This window comes from Vanessa cardui, chromosome W (genome assembly GCF_905220365.1).
Source record: "Vanessa cardui chromosome W, ilVanCard2.1, whole genome shotgun sequence".
Taxonomy (NCBI): Eukaryota; Metazoa; Arthropoda; class Insecta; order Lepidoptera; family Nymphalidae; genus Vanessa; species Vanessa cardui.
Genome location: NC_061153.1, coordinates 265,430 through 291,493, shown reverse-complemented (window position 1 = coordinate 291,493; position 26,064 = coordinate 265,430). Strand labels below are relative to the sequence as shown.

The 26,064-nt window shown below is 36.6% G+C and overlaps 1 protein-coding gene across 1 annotated transcript; it reads left to right on the top strand.

Annotated features, from left to right (window-relative positions):
• The first annotated feature begins 3,482 nt into the window (after positions 1-3,482).
• On the top strand, positions 3,483-6,606 carry LOC124542775. Its single transcript, XM_047120667.1, has 2 exons — positions 3,483-5,483; positions 5,548-6,606. The coding sequence occupies exons 1-2, from the start codon at positions 3,483-3,485 to the stop codon at positions 6,604-6,606; spliced, it is 3,060 nt and encodes a 1,019-aa protein (XP_046976623.1).
• Positions 6,607-26,064: the final 19,458 nt, after the last annotated feature.

Here is a 26,064-nt window from a genome sequence, read left to right as displayed (position 1 = left end):
GGTCATACTTGCGAAGACCAAATATGAATCGAATACAGAGGTTTTGTAGACGCTCAAGTTTATTCAGCTGATCCTCCCTTTGAAGTCTAGATAGCAGGTGTCGGCGTAATCAAGGATAGGATGAAGAAGAGATCGTGCAAGAGCAACTTTAGTAGGAATAGGAAGAAAATTCCGCAACCTTCGTAGTGAACCGATGGATGAAAATATTTTCCTGCTAACTTCACAAATCTGTGGATCCCATGACAGAAATTTATCAAATATTATACCCAGGTTCTTGACAGTTTCACTTTAGGGGATAATGACACCAGCAAAAGTAATTTGCGGCACATTCGAGTAATTAATCCGCGAACTGAGCTGTTGACTTCCGATAATTATAGCTTGCGATTTGGATGGGTTAACCTGCAAACCAAACTCTCTGCTCCATCTGTTGATACGTTCGAGGTCTTTATTTATGGTACCTATTGTACTAGGCAGATCTTCTAAGCTTGTGTGCATGTAAATCTGGAGATCGTCAGCATACAGGTTGTAGGAAGAAAAAATATGTTTAGTAATAGTATTGATAAAAAGTGAAAATAGGAGTGGAGACATCACGCCACTACACTACACTGTTGAAGACATTAATGAAATCGAGTAACGTCAAAACAGTGAGCTGGCGCTTGTCCTTAGCCATACGAATATCGTCAGTGATTTTTACTAACGCTGTAGTCGTACTATGGCCGGAGCGGAATCCGGATTGAAAGGGATTGAAAAGATTGTATCTACAGAGGAAGAGGTTAAGTTGATTAGAAGTTAGACGTTCAAGAACTTTAGAGAGGAAAGGAAGAATAGAAATAGGTCGTAGATCAGAAAAGGAGGTCGAGGTGGGTTTTTTTGGCAAGGGAATGATTAAAGCATCTTTCCAATAAGAAGGAAATGTGCCACTCTCAATGGAAGAATTGAAAATATTTGCTATTATAGGGACTAGATTATCTATAATAGGAATTACCATTTGACGACTAATGCAATCAGTACCAACACTGTTAGACGATACGGCTAGAATATTCTTCTTAACATCACTACACGTGAATTGACTGAATTGAAAAGAGGGAAGATCAGTAGTTATGGAAGATGAAATTTGAGAAATTGTATTTACTTTTGTGGTATTATCAATAGTGACAGAACAGGAAAAATGCTGATTTAGCAGATTTAAATTTATGCTTTCAGAGTGTAGATCCTGTTGTTGTTTCCCAACTCCTAGTGATCTGAGGAAATTCCAAACTCGGGCTCATTTTCGTCAATAACAGACTTATAGATGTGGCGTCGACGTTCATCCCTACACACCCTGTTACAGCGATTCCGAGCTCTCCGGTACTTCTCACGATTTACATCACTGGGATCAAGTCTAAAATTAGCTTTGGCTATATCCCTTTTCTTTTGCAAAGATTTCACTTCGTCAGTCAACCATGGTGCCGGAAGATGCTTCAGAAGCACTGGTAGAATAGGAGCATGCTTGTCATAAAGTTGAGTTAAAAGGATATTGAAAGCATTTAATTTCTCATCAATTGATGAAGCATTAAGCACTCCGGACCAGTCAATATTCGACACATCCTCAACAAGCCTGTCAAAGTTAACCCTACAAAAATTACACCTCATAACAATTCTACGTTTAGGTTTAGGAGGTCGTAGTTTGTAAGACAAGAAAAGAAGGTCATGATAGGAAAAGGCAGTAGCAGCACATTGACCGAATTTTTCGACATGAGTATCAGAAGAGACAAGGATTAAATCGAGAAGAGAAGGTAAGCAGTTAGGAAATGTGTGAGTCGCAGACAGTGGCAATATGTGCAAATCAGCTGCTTGTACAATAGAAGTAAAGCGAGAAGTTCGAGAGTCATTTTTAAGAAGACAAGTATTAAAATCGCCCATTATTATTTTATTTTTATTTTATTTATTTATTTTATTTATGTACCAACAGAATATACAGAGAATTATATACATGAAAAATGTGTACATAGGGATAACTTATCTCTAACAAGAGATCTCTTCCAGAAACCCTGAATCTAGTGGAGATTATTAATTGTAGTACAGATTTATGGTGTAGGTACAATATCAATTAGTTTTATATTATAAAATTCAAGTAGACTTAACGATAAATTAATATATTACACACTAAATATAAATAAATACATTAATATATACCTATATATATACATATACACATATATATATATATATATATATATATATATACATTCAACGTACATAGATACAAAAAAATATATATATATAAATACATACATATAAAATAAATTAAACTTAAGTGGAAAGAAAGTGTTGCTTGACTCTGATTTTAAACGAATTTATTGTAACATTATTATAGAAAATATTATCGGGAAGAGAGTTCCATAGGCGAGCGGCAACAACGGAAAACGAGTTACCATAGGAAGTAGTATTAAAAAATGGTACCTCAAGAGTTTTCGACGCCACACATGCGCGTACTGGTCTTTCACGAGCAGGACAGAACAGAAAACGCTCATGTAGGTAATCAGGGCTACCATGTTTTAATATTTTAAAAAGAAGCGATAAAATGTGCAAGCTCCGGCGAAGTCGGATAGGAAGCCACTTTAACTGACGTCGATATTGAGAAATGTGATCAAATTTGTGCAGACCGTAAATGAAACGAATGCACAAATTTTGAAGTCTATCTAGTTTGTCAAGCAGCTCATCATTCGCATCAAGATAGCAAACATGTATATATAGAGGAGCAAATTTTTCTAAAAGGTGTTCAAATGACATGAAATAATCGATGGTAAGGCTAGGATTATAGTAAACGCCGAGAAGAAGCTTGGTGTTGGAAAATAGGACCTCAATAAAAAGATGTTCTGCTCCGGGGCTAGTTTGGTGCTGCGAGAAATCAATTACAGTAAAAGGTATGTGCGATCGCAAGTAAATGGCAACACCTCCTCCCGAACGACCTAAGCGATCATTCCGAATCAAACGAAAACCCGGTAAGCTGTATGATGCCGAAGGGTGACATGATTTCAGCCAGGATTCTGAAATCAAAATAGCATGCAAATTATTATTTTGAAACGAAGTCAGCATATCCGAAAAATAGGCGGGAAAACTCTGAGCATTAATGTGAACCACGTTAAAAAGCTTAGAAGCATCGCTAAAATGTGCGTCTAATTCATCACTAAGTGAGGGAAGACTAAGAAAACTGTCATTGCTATCTGTTTCCGTAAGTGCGGGCGCCAGGGGCCACTCTTGACAGTAGGAGGATCCATCGTAGATCCATTGATCAGCTACCGCCTGCTCTAAGTCGGGCAGCCCCCGATCAATAAGGTACTGATCCGCCTCAGCGTTAACTCGTTCCGCCTGGGTGAACGGAACACAAGCCTTACAGCTGGACGTTGACGCTGTGACATTAACCACCCACTCAAAGGAAAAATCCCAAAGCCCATAACAACGCTGCTTACATGCGCTTTGCGACATGGAATGTCCGAACTATGAGGACAGGCTTCCTGAACACCTACGGAAGCCCCGATTGCGCCCAAGAACTGCGCAAAACTTACAGTATCGACGTGGAGCTCAAAAGGCTCAATATTGATATTGTAGCCTTACAAGAGACCAGAACCGAAGACGAAGGATCTTTGCGTGGAGCTAACTACACTTTCTACTGGAAAGGCAAGAGTTCCTCAGAAACACGAGAGCATGGTGTAGGTTTCGCGGTTCGAAACCAACTCATCAACGCCATAGAGACACCTGTAGGCGTTTCCGAGCGGATTATGTTCTTGCGTCTAAACACAAAAAGCGGCTTTGTCACTCTAATTTCCGCTTACGCACCAACGCTTAATTCAAAACCAGAGACCAAGGACCAATTCTATGACCAGCTCGAAGAGACAGTACGTAGGGTAAATCCAACTGACAGACTGCACATTTTGGGTGATTTTAATGCTCGCGTCGGTCAGGACACATCAGCCTGGCCTGAATGCCTCGGTGCACACGGCATAGGTAAGCTAAACGACAACGGGCAACGATTGTTGGAGTTTTGCTCAAAGCACCAGCTGTGTGTCACCAACACCTTTTTTAAAGGCAAAATGATGCGGAAAGTCTCGTGGATGCATCCTCGATCTAAACACTGGCACCAATTAGACCTTGCTCTGTCAAGAAGGAGGGACCTGCGGGAAACGCTCCACACGCGGGCGTTTCACAGTGCCGATTGCGACACCGATCACAGTCTCGTTGCTACTAAAGTTCGACTTGTCCCCAGGAGAGTCCATTCTTCCAAGCCGCTCGGTCGAAAAAAGATAAATCTTTTTAAGACTCGTGACATGGAGGTAGTGGAATCTTTTGGGAGACTTGTCCGTGAAGAAGTTGCAACTTGGGACAGTACGGCATCAGCGCAAGTCGAATGGGAAAAACTGAAGTCTCTTCTGACTGACACTGCAGGAAAAGTGTTTGGGTATCAAAAGATAAAATCTTACGACTGGTTTCTAGAAAACGAAGAGCACTTAGTTCCCTTGATTGACTCAAAACGCCAAGCCGCTTTAAATTTTCGCCTCAACCCTTGCGATGCGACGCGTGAAGATCTCACGAAGGCAAAAGCCGCACTCCAGCGCAGCACGCGCTTTTTTGCAAATGCGTATTGGACGGAGCTTTGCCAAAGCATCCAAGCGTGCGCAAGCGCGGGGGATACTGGCGGGGTTTACGCAGGCATCAAAAGAGCTCTTGGACCTACACCAAAAAAGACGGCACCTCTCAAAGAAATCGACGGTTCTGTTATAACAGACAGCACTCGTCAGATGGCAAGATGGGTAGAACATTACAAGGTTCTCTACTCGTGCCCAGTGGACATTAAGCCAGATGCGGTGGAGCTTGTCCCGAAACTGGCAACTTGGCACGAGCTAGACGCCGCACCCACCGTAGAGGAACTTTATCTGGCCGTCAAGCAGCTCAAATGCGGAAAGAGTCCTGGTAAAGACGATGTTGTCACCGAAGTCGTCAAGCTTGAGTGCCTCTTGCCCATCCTCCACAACCACCTGGCTAAGTGTTGGGAAGAAAGCTACGTCCCTCAGGATATGCGAGATGCTAACATTGTCACTCTTTATAAAGGCAAAGGCGACCGCGGCGACTGCAACTGTTACCGCGGAATATCTCTTCTTAGCATCGTCGGTAAGGCCTTTGCTAGGGCCATTTTAGGCAAACTACAAAGGCTCGCCGATCGCGTATACCCTGAGGCACAATGTGGTTTTAGGTACCAACGGTCAACTGTCGACATGATATTTTCACTCAGACAGCTACAAGAGAAGTGTAGGGAGCAACATACACCCCTAGTCGTTGCATTTGTAGACCTAAATAAGGCCTTTGACTCCGTGAGCAGAGAGGGGTTATACTCGGTTCTTGTCAGAATTGGATGCCCCCCGAAACTCCTAAGGATAGTGCAATCGTTCCACGAAGGTATGGAAGTCACAGTCCTGCACAATGGCAACATATCTACGCCATTTGACGTACGCTGTGGCGTTCGTCAAGGTTGTGTACTGGCCCCTACCTTGTTCGGAATATTCTTCTCAGGATGAACAGCAGGGCGTCCACTTACACACGCGAACTGATGGTAAGCTGTACAACATCTCAATGCTCAAGTCCAAACGCTACAGGGAGGACCTATTTGTAGATAGTCTTCTCTTCGCTGACGACGCTGCCTTTGTTGCTCATGACCAGGCTCAACTCCAGAACCTAATAGACAAATTTGCCAGAGCTTGCCACCTTTTTTCAATGTCCATAAATTGTAAGAAGACCGTTATTTTAGCGCAAGGATGTTTAGAACAACCAGTCATCTTGCTTAACGGCGAACCTCTGCAGGTGGTTAACAAATTTTGCTACCTTGGGTCGCAATTGTCGAGCAATCTCTCGCTTGATGCAGAGATCGACTCCCGCATCGGCAAAGCAGCCTCCACGTTCGGGAGGCTCCGTTCAAGGGCTTGGGACAACAGACACCTTACGGTAAAAACGAAAATGCTTGTTTACCAATCATGTGTCCTAAGCACACTCTTGTATGGAGCAGAAACGTGGACAACGTACGCAAAACAAGAACGCCGACTGAACACATTTCACTTGCGCTGTCTTCGAAACATTCTGGGCATCACGTGGAAGGATCGAGTGACAAACGAGTCTGTCCTAGGCGAGGCACAACTGCCTAGCATCACGGCCATTCTAAAAAAAAAACGGTTACGGTGGCTGGGACACGTGCATCGAATGGAGCACATTCGTCTGCCAAGGCAAATACTGCTGGGACAGGTTGCGGATGCGAAAAGGTCTGTTGGGCGGCCTATGCTCCGTTACAAAGATTGCGCTAAGCGTGATATGGTTGCGTTTAACATCCCTAGCAGCCGATGGGAGGAACTGGCCGAGGACCGTGCCAAGTGGCGACGCCTTATTCACGCAGGTCAATCAAAGCATGACGATGCCTGGTTTAAAGTTCTTAAGGAAAAACGCGTTAGGCGTCATGAGCGGGCTTCAAACCCCCGCCCACCCGGGGGCGCATACACTTGTCGGGAGTGCGGCCGAAGGATTCTCTCTCGCATTGGTCTCTTTAGTCATGAACGCAAGTGCTGCTTAAATCATCTGTCATAGATGCAGAGGCCTATATATATATCTGTTTCACTACAAGGAACAGAACAAAATGTATCCGACGAATCATCATCGTTCTGACTCATACTATAAATCAAAAGATAAAATTTACAAAATATAAATAAATAAATAAATAATAGATTTATAATGTATAATAGATAATATACTATATAATTTAAAAATGTATATTAATAAAATAATAATACTAATAATAAAAACAAAACAACTTGAGCTCAATTCACATTCCCGCCAGCCACAAGAAGATAACCAAAGCCACAATAATACCAGCCAAAGTGAGAAAAAAAAAAACAAATGCATTAACAGAAAAAAGAAAGTAGGAATAAGTAAAAATAAAATATTCAAAGTACTAGTAAAAACCAACAAAAAATTTGCAAAATAAAATACTTAAACTTTACCCGTAAGAATCAACAATACAACCGAACATAGGTAAATTAACATTTAAAAAAAAACATTAAAAAAAATAGTAATAATAGTAATAGTTAAAAAAAAAAGTAAATCTTTTTGAAGTTTATAAAAAAAAAAAAATTCAATGAAATATTGTCAAAGTCTGTCCAAAGACAATTTGTTTAAAAATGTTTACTATAATCTACATACATTTATCAATAGTCTGTGACAGCCTAACTACTCTGTCATTCGATGAAATTAAAACATTAATAATAATATATAGTATTAAGTATAACCACAAAAACACATTACAATAATACTGAACTAAGTGCATAAAAAAAGCAAAATAACTAATAAAAATGAATAATATATGACTTGTACAAAATATAAAGTGATTAAAAAATACCGTATACCGTTTACAAATCATATGGGAAATAAAAACTACGGTTGCAAAATCAGATAAGAACAACTATAAAATACAAACTTGAGTAAAAATAAACAACTACTTCTTTACCATTCTCTTAGCTCGTAAAGGTGGGGTCTTGTTATCCAACGTCTTACTAGTGGCTGCAGCGCGTAGCACGGCAGATTTTGATTTTGATAGAGTGTCAATCTTCTCAAAATCCATCATTCTTTCGATTTTATGACGCGAACCGTCCGGAGCAATAACGTGTATAATTCCATCGCGCGTCCAGCACTTGTCCACTCCAAAATGCCGTCTCGTCGCTACAAATAAGCCATGTCGGGCTTTGGTCAAGAACTCGGACAGTGTCACACCGGTACCCTTGAACTTTGTTTTTGCGAACCAGACCTTAATACGCATGGAGACATCCGAAAACTTAACCACAATAGGACGAGGTTTTTTCTCCGTTTTACGACCCAATCGATAGGATCTTTTGATGGAGGTCGTAGAGAACTGGTCGATATGGAGATGTTCAACGACAAGACTGGTCACCCGCGCCGAAGTATCTTCCGACTTCTCTTCAGGCACACCGTGGAACAGCAACATCTTCCTACGGGAACGCATTTCAAGTCGGTCGAATTCAAATGTAAATAATTCTACCTGACGTTGGAGAGAATTCAAAGCCGTGATGACGAAGGTTTTAAAAGCGGCAAATTCTGTAGCGAGAGAAGAGGCAGTGACTGGAGAATTAGTTTTTTGGAGATCTTGCTGGAAGTCCTTCATCGTCGTATTGAATTGTTCAGCCATTGAAGCCAATATCTCTTTAATCGACTCCATTGAGGTTACTTCACTTGTGATGAAAAGAATCAAAACACTGTTCGATGGATTGTGCGACGTAAATTAGCACAGGGTAATATTAGCTGAGCGGTATAGTGAACTATCAGTACATATTTTTTACTATTTGCGTATTATATCCTATTTAATTAAATAAAAAACTAATTTTAAAACAGAGATGTTGTGTACTCAATGCCTACCCGCAAAAAAAAAAAAGTACCACTCTCTCACTTAAAATCGGCGTAAAGTGGTAGCTACGCTACCGCGTTTCGCCCGGTAAGTGAGAGTTCCGGAGGCCCAATCCCCCTCCCCCCCAAAACTTGATGGTTGTGCAGAATATGGTTAAATTACCCCAGGAGGGTACCATCAGCGACAGCGGTGGAGAATCCCTCTCTGCGCATCCATGCTCAGGACATACACCACCTGAGCAGGGATGCCCAGGCTGCCCTCCGAATTCTGGGGGGGGCAATTTTGCGCTCGCCACTGTTCGAGGCAAGCGGAGCAGGCATCATAAGGCAACCCCTACCACCCTCGCTGTGGACTTCTGCAACATAAGGGGACTCAACTTCAACCTTCAACGCCGTTCACTACCATCTGGAAACGGCAAAGCCGGCCTTGCTCTTTCTAACCGAGACCCAGATATCTTCTCCTGCCGATACGACTTTTCTTTCGTACCCCGGGTACAAATTGGAACATTCCTTTGTAACACGAGCTGGGGTACTGCCCGCTAAGGCTGTCTTAGGGAATTTCTGTCAGCCCTCTTTTCCATCTCTGCACAGGGACTGTGAGTCATTCGCCCATACCACGAAAGAGAAAGCTGATCTTTTAGGCTCTCTCTTCGCGTCGAACTCGACTCTGGATGACCAAGGAAAATCTCCACCAACTATTCCGCGGTGTGATACCACGATGCCGCAGGTTAAATTCCGGCAAAGTGCAGTTCGTAAAGCACTTCTTTCCTTGGACATTCATAAAACGAGCAGACCCGATGGTATCCCTCCAATCGTGCTACGGATATGTGCTCCCGAGTTGGCACCGGTCTTAACACGTCTTTTCCGGCAATCCTACGCATTAGGCGTCGTCCCGAATTCCATTCTAAGTTTCACCCGCACCACCTTGATATCCGAAAATCCACAACAGCGCGATTTCTCAGACATTTTCTGCCTCACACAACTACTTTGTGGAACCAGCTTTCGCCGGCGGTTTTTCCGAAACGATACGACATGGGAACCTTCAAGAAAAGAGCGTACTCCTTTCTTAACCGGCCGGCCGGCAACGCACCTGCAAGCCCCCTGGTGTTGCAGATGTCCATGGGCGGTGGTAGTCACTTTCCATCAGGTGAGCCTCCTGCTCGTTTGCCACCTATGCCATAAAAAAAAAACATCCTCATAACTGCTAATACGTTTCCGAACGCAATGTTTTTATCTTTTTTATCTGTCACTTGCCATTCTTTACAATTTGACGTTTGACAATTGAATTTTGATATTAATAACAATTAAGTACGTAAATTCAATTCTTTAAAGTTATTACATTAAAAGTTTACTATAAGTGGGTAGAACTAAAACTAATTCATGTACAAAGTGGAATAAACAAAATAGAAACACCCACATAATAAAACATAGCGTTTGTGAATAATAACAAGTATACTAACTACTTTTTAACAGTCCTGACCGCCCTTACACTCCTAGAATTAATGCCTTTAGTGGTTTTGGAGGCTTCCTCTGAAGTGTCGACATTGCGGGATTGAAGCATCAGTCACAGAGCTAGGAATCGCCTGAAGTTCAGCCATGGTGGTGATATAATGCCGCGTGCCATCAGGAGACAGAACTATGATGATACCGTCCCGAGTCCAGCACTTTGTTACCCCAAAACGTTTCCTTGCAGCCAAGAATGTTTTGTGCCGACTCTTCGTAAGGAACTCTGACATCGTTATCCCAGTGCCTTTGAGATTCGTCTTAGCCGACCAGACTTTGTCCTTCACGCTGCCATCCTTAAATCTAATTAATATTGGACGGGGCTTCTGAGTGACCGTGTGACACAGCCGGTGACAATACTTAAAGGAGTCGGGAGTAATGTGTGGCAGTTTAAGATGCTCAGTAATAATTTTCAACGCATTGTCACCAACATTCTCTTTACTCACTTCATCGACTCCGTGCAGTAGAACAACTTTCTTCCTCGAGTCCATTTCAAGCTGATCATATTGCCTTGATAGAAATTCAACTTGCAATTGCAAATTTTCTAAGGCAGTCAGGACAAAAGATCGAAAAGCATTGAACTGCGAGTTGATGTTGGATGTTGGGCTCGTCGCGGGTATAGAAGTCTTCAGCTCTCTTTGAAACTCTGACATTTTGGTGTTAAAAAGTGTAGTGAGTTCTTCAATAGTGACTTTAATAGACTCCATAATGTCAATTTGTTGTTTTAGTTTATCACTTGGTTATTCACAGTTTTGTATTAAGCACAGTTATTGTTTTATAGTAAAGTAGCTGGCAGGCGGTTAGGGGTCACATGAACATATTTATTATAATTATAAACTTGATTTTGTATTTTTAACAAATTAAAATATGAGGAGCACAAAGAATTTCGACTTGAATGTCTATTTATTACATCAACATCTCGGAGATTTTCTGGAATCTCATAATCGCGTTTTTGAGTTCCAAAGCTGTTCAGATTTGTGAAGATTCGAATTCACATAAGAATTAAAATATACCGATTTCTTCCTATCTATCGCTTCTGTAACTTCGGTCTTAAGGTTTTTTTTAGTAATTTCTGCATGAATCTGTATTATCATACCTAGTCCTGAGATGGGCTTCATCCCTGCGTTTCATTAGTAATTTAATGTTATATGTTATCCCGGGATACTTATGCTCCTTGACACAGACCGTCTTGATCGGTGAAAGCAAATTATACAACCATAGTAAGTTACTAGTAAATATTTCGACCATGACATTTACATCATTTTCTGAGTCCACATTCTGCCAATCAAGAGCATTTAATCCTTCCTTTAATTGTCCAGTGTCGATATCTTTTAATCGCCTAATAATAATCTTCCTTGGTGGGATTTTATCATTCATAATTTTTATCTCGAAGGAAATAAAGGCATGAGCACTAACTTCGACTACTAAGTCTAACCGAATATGATCAATAGGAGTATTCGAACAAACAAGATCGAGCAATGTTTCTGATTGATTAGTGAAATGCGTTGGCTGAGTTATGTACTGCTTTAAGTTATGAATTTCTAAAAATCGATCCAAACCTAGCCTACTCATTGCCTTTTTATCTAAAAAAATTATATTGAAGTCACCTAGCAGCAATACATAATCGTAAAAGGGCAGAGAACCGTTTGTTTCCGTTAGGATAGGAATAGTGAGGTATTTGTCCACTGAGGGCGATACGCAGTACCAACTATAACTATTTTATTGCCAACCTTAATGCGCAACCACATTTGCTCAATCGACGACATAATCGGAAAGTCGAGATAACGCTTTGTCAATCCCTGCCTGACGTAGAATCCAAATCCCCCACCACGAGAGCGTAAATTTGTCACATCTTGTTATATCTACCGAATAATAATCTTTTTCACACAAACATAGATCTGAACAATCCTAATTATATAAAATTTACTTCTTTAAGAGTATTTAAATACTATAAATAATTTATTTTTTGCACTATCCTGTTTCTGCTTTTGCAAATCCTTTCACCAAAGGTTGTCTGTTAGAGATTGCTTTAGCAATAAGACAGCCTTTGCACGCTCTTATTTTCTTTTCTTTGTTGTAATTGTTCTCTTTATTTGTATGTCCTTTCATTGTGTGTGCAATAAAGTATTAAATAAATAAATAAAGTATTAAATACATCTTATTATAATTTTACAGTTTAACATCATGGAGTATACTATCATGACCCGCAAAACTTCAATGAAAGATATGGAGGCCAAATTCCAATTGACCCTTAAAGAATTACAATCTTCCAAGGAGTTAAACAGACAACTTCTTCAAGAGCGTGAGGACAGTGAAGAAGAGATTCAAAAAATTGTTAATAAAACACTGAACTCAAAAGCGAGTTAGCTAAATTAAATGAACATTGTTTAGATGTTGTTAGCCAGCGGGACAACCTTCTTGAGATTGTGACCTCATTTAAAGAGTGTAGCGAGGAACATGAAAGAGCTTTGAGTCGCATTACAGAACTGGAAGTGAGTATTTTAATGCTCAAAAGGCAGAATTAGAATTGAAAAAAATTCAAACAAGCCAGAAATGTGATGCGACTGAAAGTTTGTTTAATGAATTAGTTATACCTACCCAGGGCCGTAGCCAGGATTTCATTTCGGGGGGGTTCGTGCTCCAGAAAAAAAGCGACAGGTTTTTTTTTAAATGGGCATAAGTAGGTATATTAAAATTAGACATAATTAATATACATTTATTTAAAAGACAACCGACGACTTATTTTATGTTATAGGGGCAAACAAGCATGAGGCTCATCTGATGGAAAGTGATTACCACCGCCCATGGACTGTGGGGCTTGCAGGTGCGTTACCGGCCGGCAAGAGTACGCTCTTTTTTTAAGGTTCCGAAGTCATATCGGTTCGGAAAAAGCGTCGGCGAATGCTGGTGCAACAGATTGGTTGTGCAAGGTAGAAAATGTCTTAAAAATCGTGATGTTGTGGTTTTTTGAACATTAAGGTGGTGTGGGTGAAACTCAGAATTTTGACGAGTTGTCCGAAGGTGAAATTCCGCAGCCGGGATTAATCCAAACAATGCGTCCGAACATTTTCCGTGAAATATTCGAAAGTAGAAGATACAGAGTGATCTAACATAACATCTCTACGCAAAGCTAAAGGATCAAACAAGTCGAAAAGGGGTTGATCGTCGATAATTCGAGCCGCTCTGCGTTGGATACGGACAAATGGAAGAAGCTGGTATTGGGGAGCAGCCGCCCAGAGTTGTCAGCAATATTCCATGTGGGGTTCAATTTGCGCCTTGTATAGTTTTAGGCGATAGGTCGGCGTGAAATACTGTCATGTCTTGCTGAGCACACCGAGCTTTTTTGATGCCAATTTGGCTTTGCGTTCCAACTGACCGAGGATTTGAATGAGGCTGGAAATATCCACGTCAAGTATTCCAATACTAGCTGTGGCGGCTATTGGAATCTTCTGAAATCGTGGAGATACGAAAAATGGTTATTTTTTAGCAGCTAACGCGCAAACTTGCCTCTTTTTGGGGTTGAAGTGGACTAATTATAGCCAGGAGGTCCGAAACTACTAAGTGAGAGTATTTCCCCGCCATCAGATATTTTAATAGCAAAATAGCAATAATATATGGCCTAAGTTTAGCCGGCCCCAGTTAGAGACTTTGTTTAATGAAGACTCGATTTCCGATACAAGTTTGTTCCGGTTTGCTCCGACGTTTTCCCGAGAAATATTAGCCCGGCCGGTGTATGAGGTGTCTACAGTACTGTCATCTGCATAGCAGTGAATGTTACAGATTTGCAACAAGTCACTGATATGCAGAAGGAACAGAGTGGGTGATAGAACGCAGCGTTGTGCAACACAGGCGCTAACGAATATTATATCAGAGCATGCACCATATAACGACTTTAATGTTCCGATCTGCCAAAAAGCTGGTGATCCGATTGCATAATTTCCCGGTATGCCCCGTAGGAAGGGAGCTTCGAAAGAAGCGCTTTGTGCCATACGCTATCGTTTACTTGGTGGTAGGGCTTTGTGCGAGCCCGTCTGAGTAGGTACCACCCACTCATCAGTTATTCTACCGCCAAATAACAGTAGTCAGTATTGTTGTGTTCCGGTTTGAAGGGTGAGTGAGCCAGTGTAACTACAGGCACAAGGGACATAACATCTTAGTTCCCAAGGTTAGTGGCGCAGTGACGATGTAAGGAATAGTTAATATTTCTCACAGCGTCATTGTCTATGGGTGATGGTGACCACTTACCATCAGGTGGCCCATATGCTCGTCCGCCAACCAATACCATAAAAAAAAGGCCTTCGCCAGACTGCCGCCATTGCCTCCCACTTGCTCTCGACTGCTTCCGCCCATCTATGACTAAGGTAATCTAGAAGATCACTGGCTGAACGACCAAGGTGATGGCTATTGGCCTATAATTGGACGGGTTTGGGCGGTTGCTCTTATTAGGGATAAGATGCACCAAAGTAGTCTTCCAGGAGTTCGGCTGCTTTCGTAGTCGGCGACTATTAATTATCGGGTAAAGAGCGCCGACTATCTGTTTTTTAATAATATAGTATGGATATTCTCAATAAAATATACAGGGTTATTGGTAATTTGACGAATATCCGTTAGGAGATGATAGGGGTGACTATTTGGACTATTGAGGAGGATTTCACATGAGGATATTTTTGTACACTTTTTCACTGCAATGAACATGTCATTATGATAATTAGTAATCCCATCTTGATCAAATGTAGCTTCTAATGGTTCAGAGTTATTTTCCAAATAAGACGCGATTCCTATAAAAAATAAATTTCCTTTCAGGGACTTCTTCGTGAGAATAGTAAGTATAGAATTCTGGATTATACACTGTAGAACATGCTATGTGTGCTGTGCTCTTTTATAGAGAATTTCTCGGATTCGATTATTAATACTTTATTTAAGCTATATTACAAAATGTCTTATTTATAACTTAGCTATTGAACTGTTTCTGTTCCTAAATTTTATTTTAAATTGTATTAAGTAAGTAAGTTTTTTTCACTGGTTGTTATTTTTAGTTAATTTTGAGGGAATTTTAAAGAGCGAACTTTAGTACGAATTCGTTCGACTACGAATTTCCACCAGCGTCCTTTCTGATCATTTTTAGAAAGCTAAGAAAAAGGTTATGTTTTTACTCACACATTTCAAAATGTAATGGCACTCTGTTAAAGGTTTATCCTCATTAGTATCTAAAATTACTAACATGACATTATGACATCAAAATTTAGTATCTGAATAAAATGTAAATAAGGGTATGATTATTATTGCCTCTAGTCTTTACGTAAAATGATTCATTTTGTTTAGATTTATTGTCGTATCTAGACAAAACGGCTTAATTTTCTGAAGAAATCAATAAATACTTACGTTTTGTTTGTTTAATTAGCGCAAAATATGTTTTTGATAATACGATAGCGGTTAGCGAAAAAATTTCGGGGGGGGTTTGAACCCCCAAAACCCCCGCCTGCCTACGGCCATGTACCTACCTCTGACTCCAATACCACCTTACAGGAGTCTAAAATTAAACATACACCCATGAGTTCACATAATAAGATAAAAAAATATATAAAATTAAATAAATTCATCCGTAAAACAAAAAAAAACATTAATAACTATCAATATATATGCAAAATGAGAAAAGACCGGTCACATTTAATTAATAAAGTAAAATTATGACGCGAATAACCGACGGTACTTCTACGTGTATTGATAATGTGTTCTGTGACTGTGAAATATATGAAGTATCAATTATAAATAATTTAACTTCTGACCATTGTGGTCAGAAGTTTTCATTAAAACACAAAGAAATAAATCATTTAAAAAAAATAACATACAGGCCAATAACGGCTAACAAATTACATTGTTTTAAAGATATAGTGGCGTATAAATTGTCTAATCTAGATCTTACGACACAGGATCTAAATGAGCTTTATAATTCATTTTTTGAAGTAATATTAAAAGAATTTAACAATATATTTAAAATGAAATCATGTTATAGTAACACAAAATTAAAGTTTAGTGACTGGGCTACTGTTGGTATTTATAAAAGTAGAAATAAATTATACGACTTATATGATATGAGGCGGTGGAATCGAAGCGTAGCCTTTTTAGAATACGTCATTAAATATTCCAAAATTTTTAAAACAGTATGCATTTCTGCTAAATCCTTATATTTAAAGAAAAAAATCCTGAATTCTGAGAATAGAATTAAAGCCACATGGGATGTTATTAGTAGTGTTAGTGGAAAACCCAAAAAGGAAATGATACCAATAGAATTGAACACAGGTAGTAGATACACGAGTTCTGAATTAGAGGTTGCTAATTTATATGAATCATTTTTTGATAAAGTACCCCATAAAATAACATTTCATTTAAAATCATCTACTTCAAATGCAGCTAGGTTATTAAATAATAGTGTTTCTAAATGCGTTATTGATTTTTCATTTGAAACGGTTTCTGCAATAGATGTCATAAAAGTATTTAAAACTGTAAATATTAAAAAAACTAACGACATATGGGGCATTTCGGTAAATTTTTTAATAACATCATATACAATATTGCTCCGTATATAGCAGTAATTTTTAACAAGAGTTTGGACACGGGTTCATTTCCTAACTTGTTAAAATGTAGTAAAGTTTTACCACTTTTTAAAACTGGAAACAGAAGCGATCCCGGTAATTACAGGCCTATTTCAATACTCCCATCCTTAAGTAAAATTTTTGAAAAAAATATTTTAAATCAGTAATTGTACAGTTCGAAAAAAATATTTTAAATCAGTAATTGTACAGTTACAGCTCTCACCAAAGTATGTGACGATATACGTAACGGAATTGACAACAAATGCGTAACTATACTAGCTCTTCTTGACTTTTCGAATGCTTTTAATACTATCGACTATGACATATGCTTGGCAATCCTTGAATCTCTAAATATAGGTTCTATTGCTGTTGATTGGTTCCGTTCTTACCTATTCAATCGACAGCAATGCATAACGGCAAACAGTAGGTCTTCACCTTTTTTAGATATCCCTTCCGGTGTCCCGCAAGGTGGTGTACTCTCTCCTCTTCTCTTTTCTATTTTCATTAATACTCTCTCTACACTTATCTCTTCATCCTATCATCTATATGCTGATGATCTTCAAATATATGTTACCGCTCCCTTGGACGGTATCGACGAGGCTGTTGCAACTTTGAATAATGATTTGGTAAAGATCAGTAAATGGTGTAGATCTTACGGTCTCCAACTGAATCCAAGGAAGTCGCAAGTAGCTGTTTTTGGCAGTCCTAAGCTTCTGTCGTGGGTCAAAGACAAAATCCTATCTCCAAACATGCTTGATGGCCAAACACTACCGCTGCAAGAAACTGTTAGAAATCTTAGACTACGTCTGGATGCTTCCTTATCCTGGGTACCTCAGGTTGCAGAAATGAGTCGTAAGATGTATGCCATCATTGGTTTTTTAAGGCCATGGAAAAATCTACTACCCATCAAGGCTAAGATCAGCTTAGCCAATGCATTTCTTTTTCCAATATTAGATTATGCCGACGCCTGCTACATTGATTTAACTGAAGACCTTCTGAATAAATTAGAACGGCTGCAAAATTTGGCCATTAGATTCATATTTGGCCTGCGTAAGTATGAACACATTTCGCAGTATCGGTCTCAGTTAAAGTGGCTGCCAATCAGGCTTCGAAGAAACTTGCACGCCTTATCTCTTCTCTATGCTATTTTATATGTTGAGCATACACCACCTTACCTTAAAGAACGCTTCAAATTTCTTGGGTTTGATAGCACACACAACCTGCGTTCTAGTGAGGACAACAAACTTGTCACACCCTGCAGTGGGACACAAACCTACAGCAACTCTTTCACCGTGAAAACCGTCAAACTCTGGAATGCACTACCCACTGATATACGGCAGTCTAAATCCTTGGCAATATTTAAGCATCGTTTGAGAAACTATCCATATCTAAATAATGTATGCAAGTATGTAATAATATGTAGTTTATATTTATGTATATATGTATGTATATTTTGATATATATTATATTTCTATGTATGTATTATTGGTATGTAGTTATGTGTAGTTTATTACTATACCTTAGTATAAATATTATTATATTGTACTTTTCCTCATTTTTTCATATATTTTTCTTCACTTACCTGTTTTCGTTCTAAGCTCCTATCACCAAAGGTTGTCTGTGAGAGATCGCTATAAGCGATAAGACCGCCTTTGCGCACCATGTACTTATTTTATGTTTTATATTTCCCCTTTTTTTTCCATGTGTTGTGCAATAAAGCATTTTAAATAAATAAATAAATCAACTTATCGTCCATTTCGGTACAAATGCTATTTTTCATGGTGAGCAATTCGGTTTTAGAAGAGGTCGCTCGACAACTGATGCGGGGATTGCGCTTTTCAAACATATTTACGATGCTTGGGAGAAATCACAGAACGCTATTGGAGTATTCTGTGATTTATCTAAAGCATTCGATTGTGTAGAACACGAAACGCTTCTTTATAAACTTAAATATTACGGTGTTAAAGGTAAAGCTCTTGATCTCATCGCTTCATATTTAAGTCAAAGAATCCAGCAAGTTTTCATTAATGGAATAAAGTCTTCTGGATCTACGTTAAAAATGGGAGTTCCACAAGGTTCAATTTTGGGTCCCTTTCTATTCCTAGTATATATAAATGATCTTCCTTTCTATGTTAAGGGTATTTGTGATATAGTGTTGTTTGCTGACGATACTTCGCTGATTTTTAAGGTTGACAGGAAAAAAAATGACTATGACGATGTGAACGGTGCCTTATCACAGATACACAATTGGTTTACAGTAAATAATTTAGTTTTGAATGCTCATAAAACAAAATGTGTAGTTTTTACCCTACCTAATGTTAGCAAGCAAAATTATAATATATTTTTAAATGGTGACCGTCTTGAAGTAGCTGATACTACGGTGTTTTTAGGAATAGAATTGGATTCCAGACTTCAGTGGACTTCTCATTTGTCATCCCTAACAGGAAGACTCAGCTCCGCAACATACGCGGTTAGAAAAGTTAGACAACTAACTGATATTGATACCGCTCGTTTAGTTTATTTTGGTTATTTTCACAGTATTATGTCACATGGCTATGACATAATACTGTGAAAATAACATGCATATGATTGTGACTGTCCTCAAATAAATAAAGTTGCTAGTGTAAAATACCTTGGTGTTATGGTTGACCAAAAATTATCTTGGTATTCGCAACTGGAACTGATGATAACTAGGGTTAGAAAGTTTATCTGGATTTTCAAATCTCTACGGTGTGTATGTGCAAAGCCCTTACTAAATAAAGTGTACATAGCTTTAGTACAATCGATCTTGAGCTACTGCATTCCTGTTTGGGGTGGAGCAGCTAAGACTAGATTCCTTGAACTGGAAAGAGCTCAAAGATGTTTGATAAGGGTGATGTACAGCAAACCACATAGATTCCCTACCACTGCACTGTACGAGATAAGTGGTCTACTTACGGTGAGAAAACTTTATATAATAGCAACAGTATTAAGGCTTCATAAAAGCTTGAAATATTTACCTCCATTAACAAATAAACGCAGGAAGTACACAGTGCCATATAATGAATCTATCAAAAGTAAATTTGCCTCAAGACAATACTCAAGACAATCTATTTATTTGTTTAATAAAATAAACCAGGAAGTGGACATATATTCCCGTACATACTATGATTGCAAAAAAGCCTTAACAGACTGGCTGTTAAAACGTAACTATAAAGAAATAGAATCCCTGCTTGAATACATCACCTAACAAACTGTTGGAAATAAACAAGGCAAACACAAAAACACGCATTCATACAGTCCCTTATACACACACAACACACAAACACACACACACACACACACACACACACACACACAGACACACACACACACATGTGTGTGTGTGTGTGTTTTGCTTATATTTAAAGGCAGTAATGAATATTTACCCGGTATTTTTTATTTATAACCGGTAAGAATAGGTATTTATTATTTTTACCTATTCCACCCATTTTTTACCTACACGATTTTTACCCACCCGCCCATCTCTAATCGTGAGGAAACCTGCATGTAACAAATTTCATAGAAATTCTGTCACATGTGTATTCCACCAACCCGCATTGGAACAGCGTGGTGGAATATGTTCCAAACCTTCTCCTCAAAGGGAGAGGAGGCCTTTAGCCCAGCAGTGGAAATTTACAGGCTGTTGTTGTTGTTGTTTTGTTGTTATGTGCAAAGTTAAATAAAAACAATAAAGTGATATTCACAACTTAATCTGCCTTAAATAAATTTACAAAGTGTAGTAATAAATAATAAGTTTATTTATTTATCCATAAACTTTTACATAAACTATAAAACTTTATGTTAATAAAAGAGCAAGTACAATAATAATTACTGTTTATGTGCCAATGATCAATTGACGAAATTGACGTCCGTGATGTAGTTAGCGCCGAGCGAGCCGGACCAAGGCGAAGCGTAGCACTCAATGGCGAGCATGCGTGTCCGAGGCTCGTAGTGGTCAGACTGGCGTGGCGTACACTGAGAAACGATATTATACAAGCGGCACGAGTGCGGCGCGTTATAGATACGTCGGGCATGGAGGGACCGCCGAAACGCATCTACATTAACGAGCGGTTAACGGCTACCGATCGACAGCTATTTCACAGGGCTAAAGAAGAAGGAAAGATATGTGGTTGGCGTTACATATGGTCCAGAGATTGAAAAATATTTGTGCGACGCGAACCAGGTACACCTGTACCCTTAGTACGAGTTTGACAGTTAACTTCATGTAATTTACTTTCGGTTTTCTTTTCATACAAATCCTATCAGCGCCCCAAGCGTAAACGCAGAGGAACTAAAATCGGCAGTACGAGTTTTTATTACTAACGTTATCGACTTCGAAGTCGAAATAACGCGCGGTTTTCGACATTTTGGTAGTACGAGTAACACTTTTGACAGATTTACGCAAGTAAATTGACGTTTTCGTTACTTTCTTATCGAGTTTGAACTCACTGAATTTATTTCGGTGAGCGTCAGTGAAACCTATTTTTGAAAATTAATTACTAAACATGTGAGGCAATATAATGCTTGAAAACTAGCTACAACTGTTACGGTAGTCTTTTAGAACATTAAAAAGCAACGAAACTGAATTCTGCGGTGAAATTTATCTTTAATTAGCCGTATTTTAAACTAACATATTTTCTTGAGAATTGCCTTAGAAAATGTTAATATTTTTTTGCGTTAACATGTGAAGAAGAAATGAGTTATAAATATTAACTTATTTTCAATATATTTACAAATATGATACAAACGCAAGGTGAGTCTAAATATAACATATATTTTTAAATGGCATGCTAATGTATTATTTAATTACATCGAAAATAAATGATAATAATGTAAAAGAGTATAATTCAATTATCATAATATCATAAAATCGCTTAAACAAAATAGTAAAACAAGTTATAATTGAAATATGTATATTGTTTAAATGAGTATTTTCAAAAACATCAAAAATACTTAACTTATTTTTGTTATTATTCCTAACAATATTGGTAGCAGTTGAGAATGCTTTGAAGGTATGATGGGGATCATGCAAAGTATAAGTAACTGTCATTCTTTAGTGTAATCATTATTAATAAAAAAATATATATTTTTCAGGCTATGAGTGAATCAATCCTTTATTTGGAGCAGCTATACTATTATTAATGATGATTTGGTGCAGACAATATCCAAGAAACAAGTGACCATGCATTGAACAGTTATCTACGTCTCTATATCATTTCCTTTTGATTTAATTCAAACAATAAATATACTGAAAAGTGGATTTGTCTCTTTATTGAATATCTATTACTTTCTACGATATTGTAAAATTAAATTGAATTGAGAATGATTTAAAAAATATGCATTATTATATTAGAAACATTTATAGGTACATTATTATACTATTATGTATGTATATTATATGTTTATATTAAATTATATATACATTATTATTATACTCAATAAATGCTTGTAACTATTGTTTTGAATTCTTATAAATAATCAACGTCAAAAACACTCATTGCTTAAAAACATAGAATGTTATTTATCCTTTTTCTAAAAGGAAAAATATAAATAACAATAGTAGTATAAAACAGATAATTAAAACTATTAACTCTTTATTGTTTAATGTAAATCAGTAACTTTATGTATGTAGTGCATATAATTATATTTTAGGAAAAATAAAACAAATTAAAAGAAAGTAATTGTTAGATATTTGTTTTCAATATATTAAACTTTATTTTCACAATGATTCTTGGAGTTAAGAGTGTTGGATGTAATGTCACACTGGAAAATCAATAACTATTGTTTTGATTTCTCTCAAATAATCAACTTCAAAAACACCCATAGCTTAATAAAATAGAATGTTGTTATTTATACTTTCTCAATTATGGGGTATATTAAAACGATGAACTCTTTATTGTTAAATTTAAATAAAAAGCTTTATATATGTAGTATATTTATAATTATATTTTAGGAAAAATAAAAACACAAATTATGATAGTAATTATAAGGTATTTGTTTTCTATATATTAAACTTTATTTTTACAATGATTCTTGGAGTTAAGAGTGATAGATATAGCATCACACTGGAAAATCAATAACTATTGTTTTGATTTCTGTCATAAATAATCAACTTCAAAAATACTCATTGCTTAATAAAATAGAATGTTGTTACTTATACTTTTTCAATTATGGGGTATATTAAAACAGTCAATTAAAACTATGAACTCTTTGTTGTTTAATGTAAATAAAGACCTTTATATATGTTATATACATAATTATATTTTAGGACAAATAAAAAACAAATTAAGGTAGTAATTATTAGGTATTTGTTTTCTATATATTAAACTTTATTTTAACAATGATTCTTGGAGTTAAGAGTGATAGATGTAGCATCACACTGGAAAATGCAGCACAGATGTATTTGTATTATCTAGGCTTGTTTTTCTTCTTTGGAACTGTAATCACAAACAATATTTTTTATTAATACATTCACAAACATATAAGTCATGATCATGGAATTATTTAAATCTAAGTGAACCCTAATTGAAATATAATTAATAAAGGCCATAATACATAATGGCAATTAGACATGCATATTATTGTAGTATATTGAAATAGTTTGTATTTAATTAGGATAATATCGAAATAACAAAATAATTTAAGCATAACTTTGAATTGAGATGAAAGTCACTTCATTTTAAATTAAACTTAATAAACAGGAAATAAAAACAATAATTTAAATATAGAATAAAAGTGTTCGCAAACTAATTTTACTTATTAATAGATGCTCTAAATATGTATAAGTATATCAACGTAAAATTGTAAGGAGAATTCAATTAACAATATTTGTAGGTTAGTTATAGTTTAACACAAATTCCTCTATATTAATAACAATATTCACTGTTTATATATTTTTTAAACGTTTAGAATCTTTATTATAAACTTACGGTCCTTACAATTATTACGTATCGTTTTATTTATTTAATGTAATAATAAATTTATGTTTACGTACCTCTTGATGAATTTTATAATATAATTAATCTTTCAAACAATGTTTCAGTGTAATTTCTTTTCTTTTCACTGCTATTATAACACTTAAAAATTAAAGCATTCACCGTTCTATTTCTTATAATAATGTAAACAGTGTAAAATACGATAATATAACCTTAAAATTTTTAAAGACATTAGACAATACTTTGCGAGAAATGTCAAATACAAGAAAAATGACAAAATATTTTTTTTCACTCTTTTTAGCGCGTGTAAGTGAGACGGAAATATGAATTGTGTGGTAGTCTTTTTCGAGTAGCTCGATGGCTATCATGGTTTTAACGCAAACGAGTAATGTCAAACTTATACTATCGAATTCAAATACTTCGTAAACGTTTTCGAATAGACGATACGTTATTAACGCAAGAAGTATTGAAACTCGTACTAGGGGTACAGCCTACCGAATTTGGACTGATACGGACATTAATAAAATTTTTATTAGAAATTCGCATCCCGAATTTCATGATAGTAGGGGTTGGTTCTTAAAGGGGTTTCTCCCCTCTCTCGAAATTTACCCCCTAAGAGGAAACCCTTAGTTTTTTTTTAATTTGCGTTTAAAGTTACGTGTAAGGGATTGATATTTTACATTATAATTAACCTTAAATATTTTTTTTTATGTTTATTAGCTTTTTTCTGTATTACATTTCAATAAGTACTACGTTAATTTATAGTAAAATAAAAACATGTAAAAATTTAATTTATGTAAAAAGTTAATTTTGTAGTGAAGGATATTCTAATAAACAGATATGTTATACTCATACTAAACAACAGAAGAAAGTGTGCCGCGCCGGGGACCGTTTATTTTACATTTCATTACAAGTAAAAAGGATAGCTTGATAAGAACAGAACATTGAGTAAAAGGGATAACTAGATGTTTTAATTACGCAAAACGTATTACTACATAATTATGATGTATTATAACGTATTACTGGCATAATTATGATGAAAACGACTAAAGGCAAACGTCCCAATTAGGATGTTTTCTAGTCTTCACTTTTTGCGCGTTAATGACATATCTGTTTACTAGAACATCATTTGTAGTGAAGTGATTCTTTTATAAAGAAAATAATAATTAGCCAGAAGATTGTACGAACATGATGATAGAATACAATATAATATAAAATATAAAAAAGATCCATTTATCGCATTATTAAATGTAGTCAAGTATATATACAGATAAATGGTTCTTATAAATTTCTAAAATATACCTATTGTTGTTTCTATGACATAACCTATGCCCTCTTACTTAAATATTATACATCAAAATATACAGGGCTTAGGTGGCAAAGATCATGAAATAGAATTATTTTCAGAATATTACAAAACTCATGTATTTTGTTTCACAGAGCATTGGATTAAAAGTTTTGACATATTTAATATCCCAAACTTGAAATTGTCAAGTACATTCGTGAGAGGGAATGCTATTGGCGGTGGCTCATTAATATTAGTACGGAATGATATCGTTTGTAAATCTCGAAAAGATATTGTGGCTCTCTCTGTCGAACGTACTATAGAATTATCCTGCGTGGAATTTCCGCAGTACATTATAGTATGCGTGTACCGGCCCCCATCGGGAGATTTTTGCTTATTTGAGACCACTGTGGAGGATGTTCTTAAAAAGATAAGCGAAAATAATAAATATATAATTGTATGTGGCGACTTTAACGTCGACTTATTGAAAGCTACTTCACTGAGTGTTCGATTAGTTACATTGTTTAGGTCATTTAATTTAACGCACCGAGTTAATGAACCAACACGAATAACCAACGATACTTCTACGTGTATTGACAATGTGTTTTGTGACTGTGAAATATATGAATTTTCAATTATAAATAATTTAACTTCTGATCATTGTGGTCAGAAGTTTTCTTTAGAACACAAAGAAATTATTCATTCAAAAAAAATTATGTACAAGCCAATAACGGCTCATAAAGTAAACTGTTTTAAGGATATTGTGGCGTGTAAATTAGCTTATTTAGATCTAACAACACAAGATCCAAATGAACTGTATAATTCATTTTTTAAATTAATATCAATAGAATTTAATAAATTATTCAAAATGAAATCATTTTATAATAATACAAAATTGAAGTTTAGTGACTGGGCTACTATTGGTATATATAAAAGTAGAAATAAATTATACGACCTATATGGTATGAAGCAGTGGAATCAAAACGAAGCCTTTCTAGGATATGTCAATAAATATTCTAAAATATTTAAAACTGTATGAATTTATGCTAAGTCTTTATACATAAAGAACAAAATTTTGACTTCCGATAATAGAATAAAGGCCACTTGGGACATTATTGGAAGTGTTAGTGGAAAACCTAAAAAGGAAAGTATACCAATCAAATTAAACACAGGCAGTAAATACACAAATTCTGATTTGGAAGTTGCAATTTATTTGAAATATTTTTTGACAACATTAGGTATGTTTTTGTATAAAATAACATCTCATTTAAAATCATCTACATTAGATGCAGCT

Coding starts and splice junctions, on each gene's coding strand:
- LOC124542775 (XM_047120667.1), top strand. CDS start 3,483: ATGAGGACAGGCTTCCTGAACACCTACGGAAGCCCCGATTGCGCCCAA. Junction 5,484..5,547: donor ACATATCTACGCCATTTGAC/GTACGCTGTGGC, acceptor TATTCTTCTCAG/GATGAACAGCAGGGCGTCCA.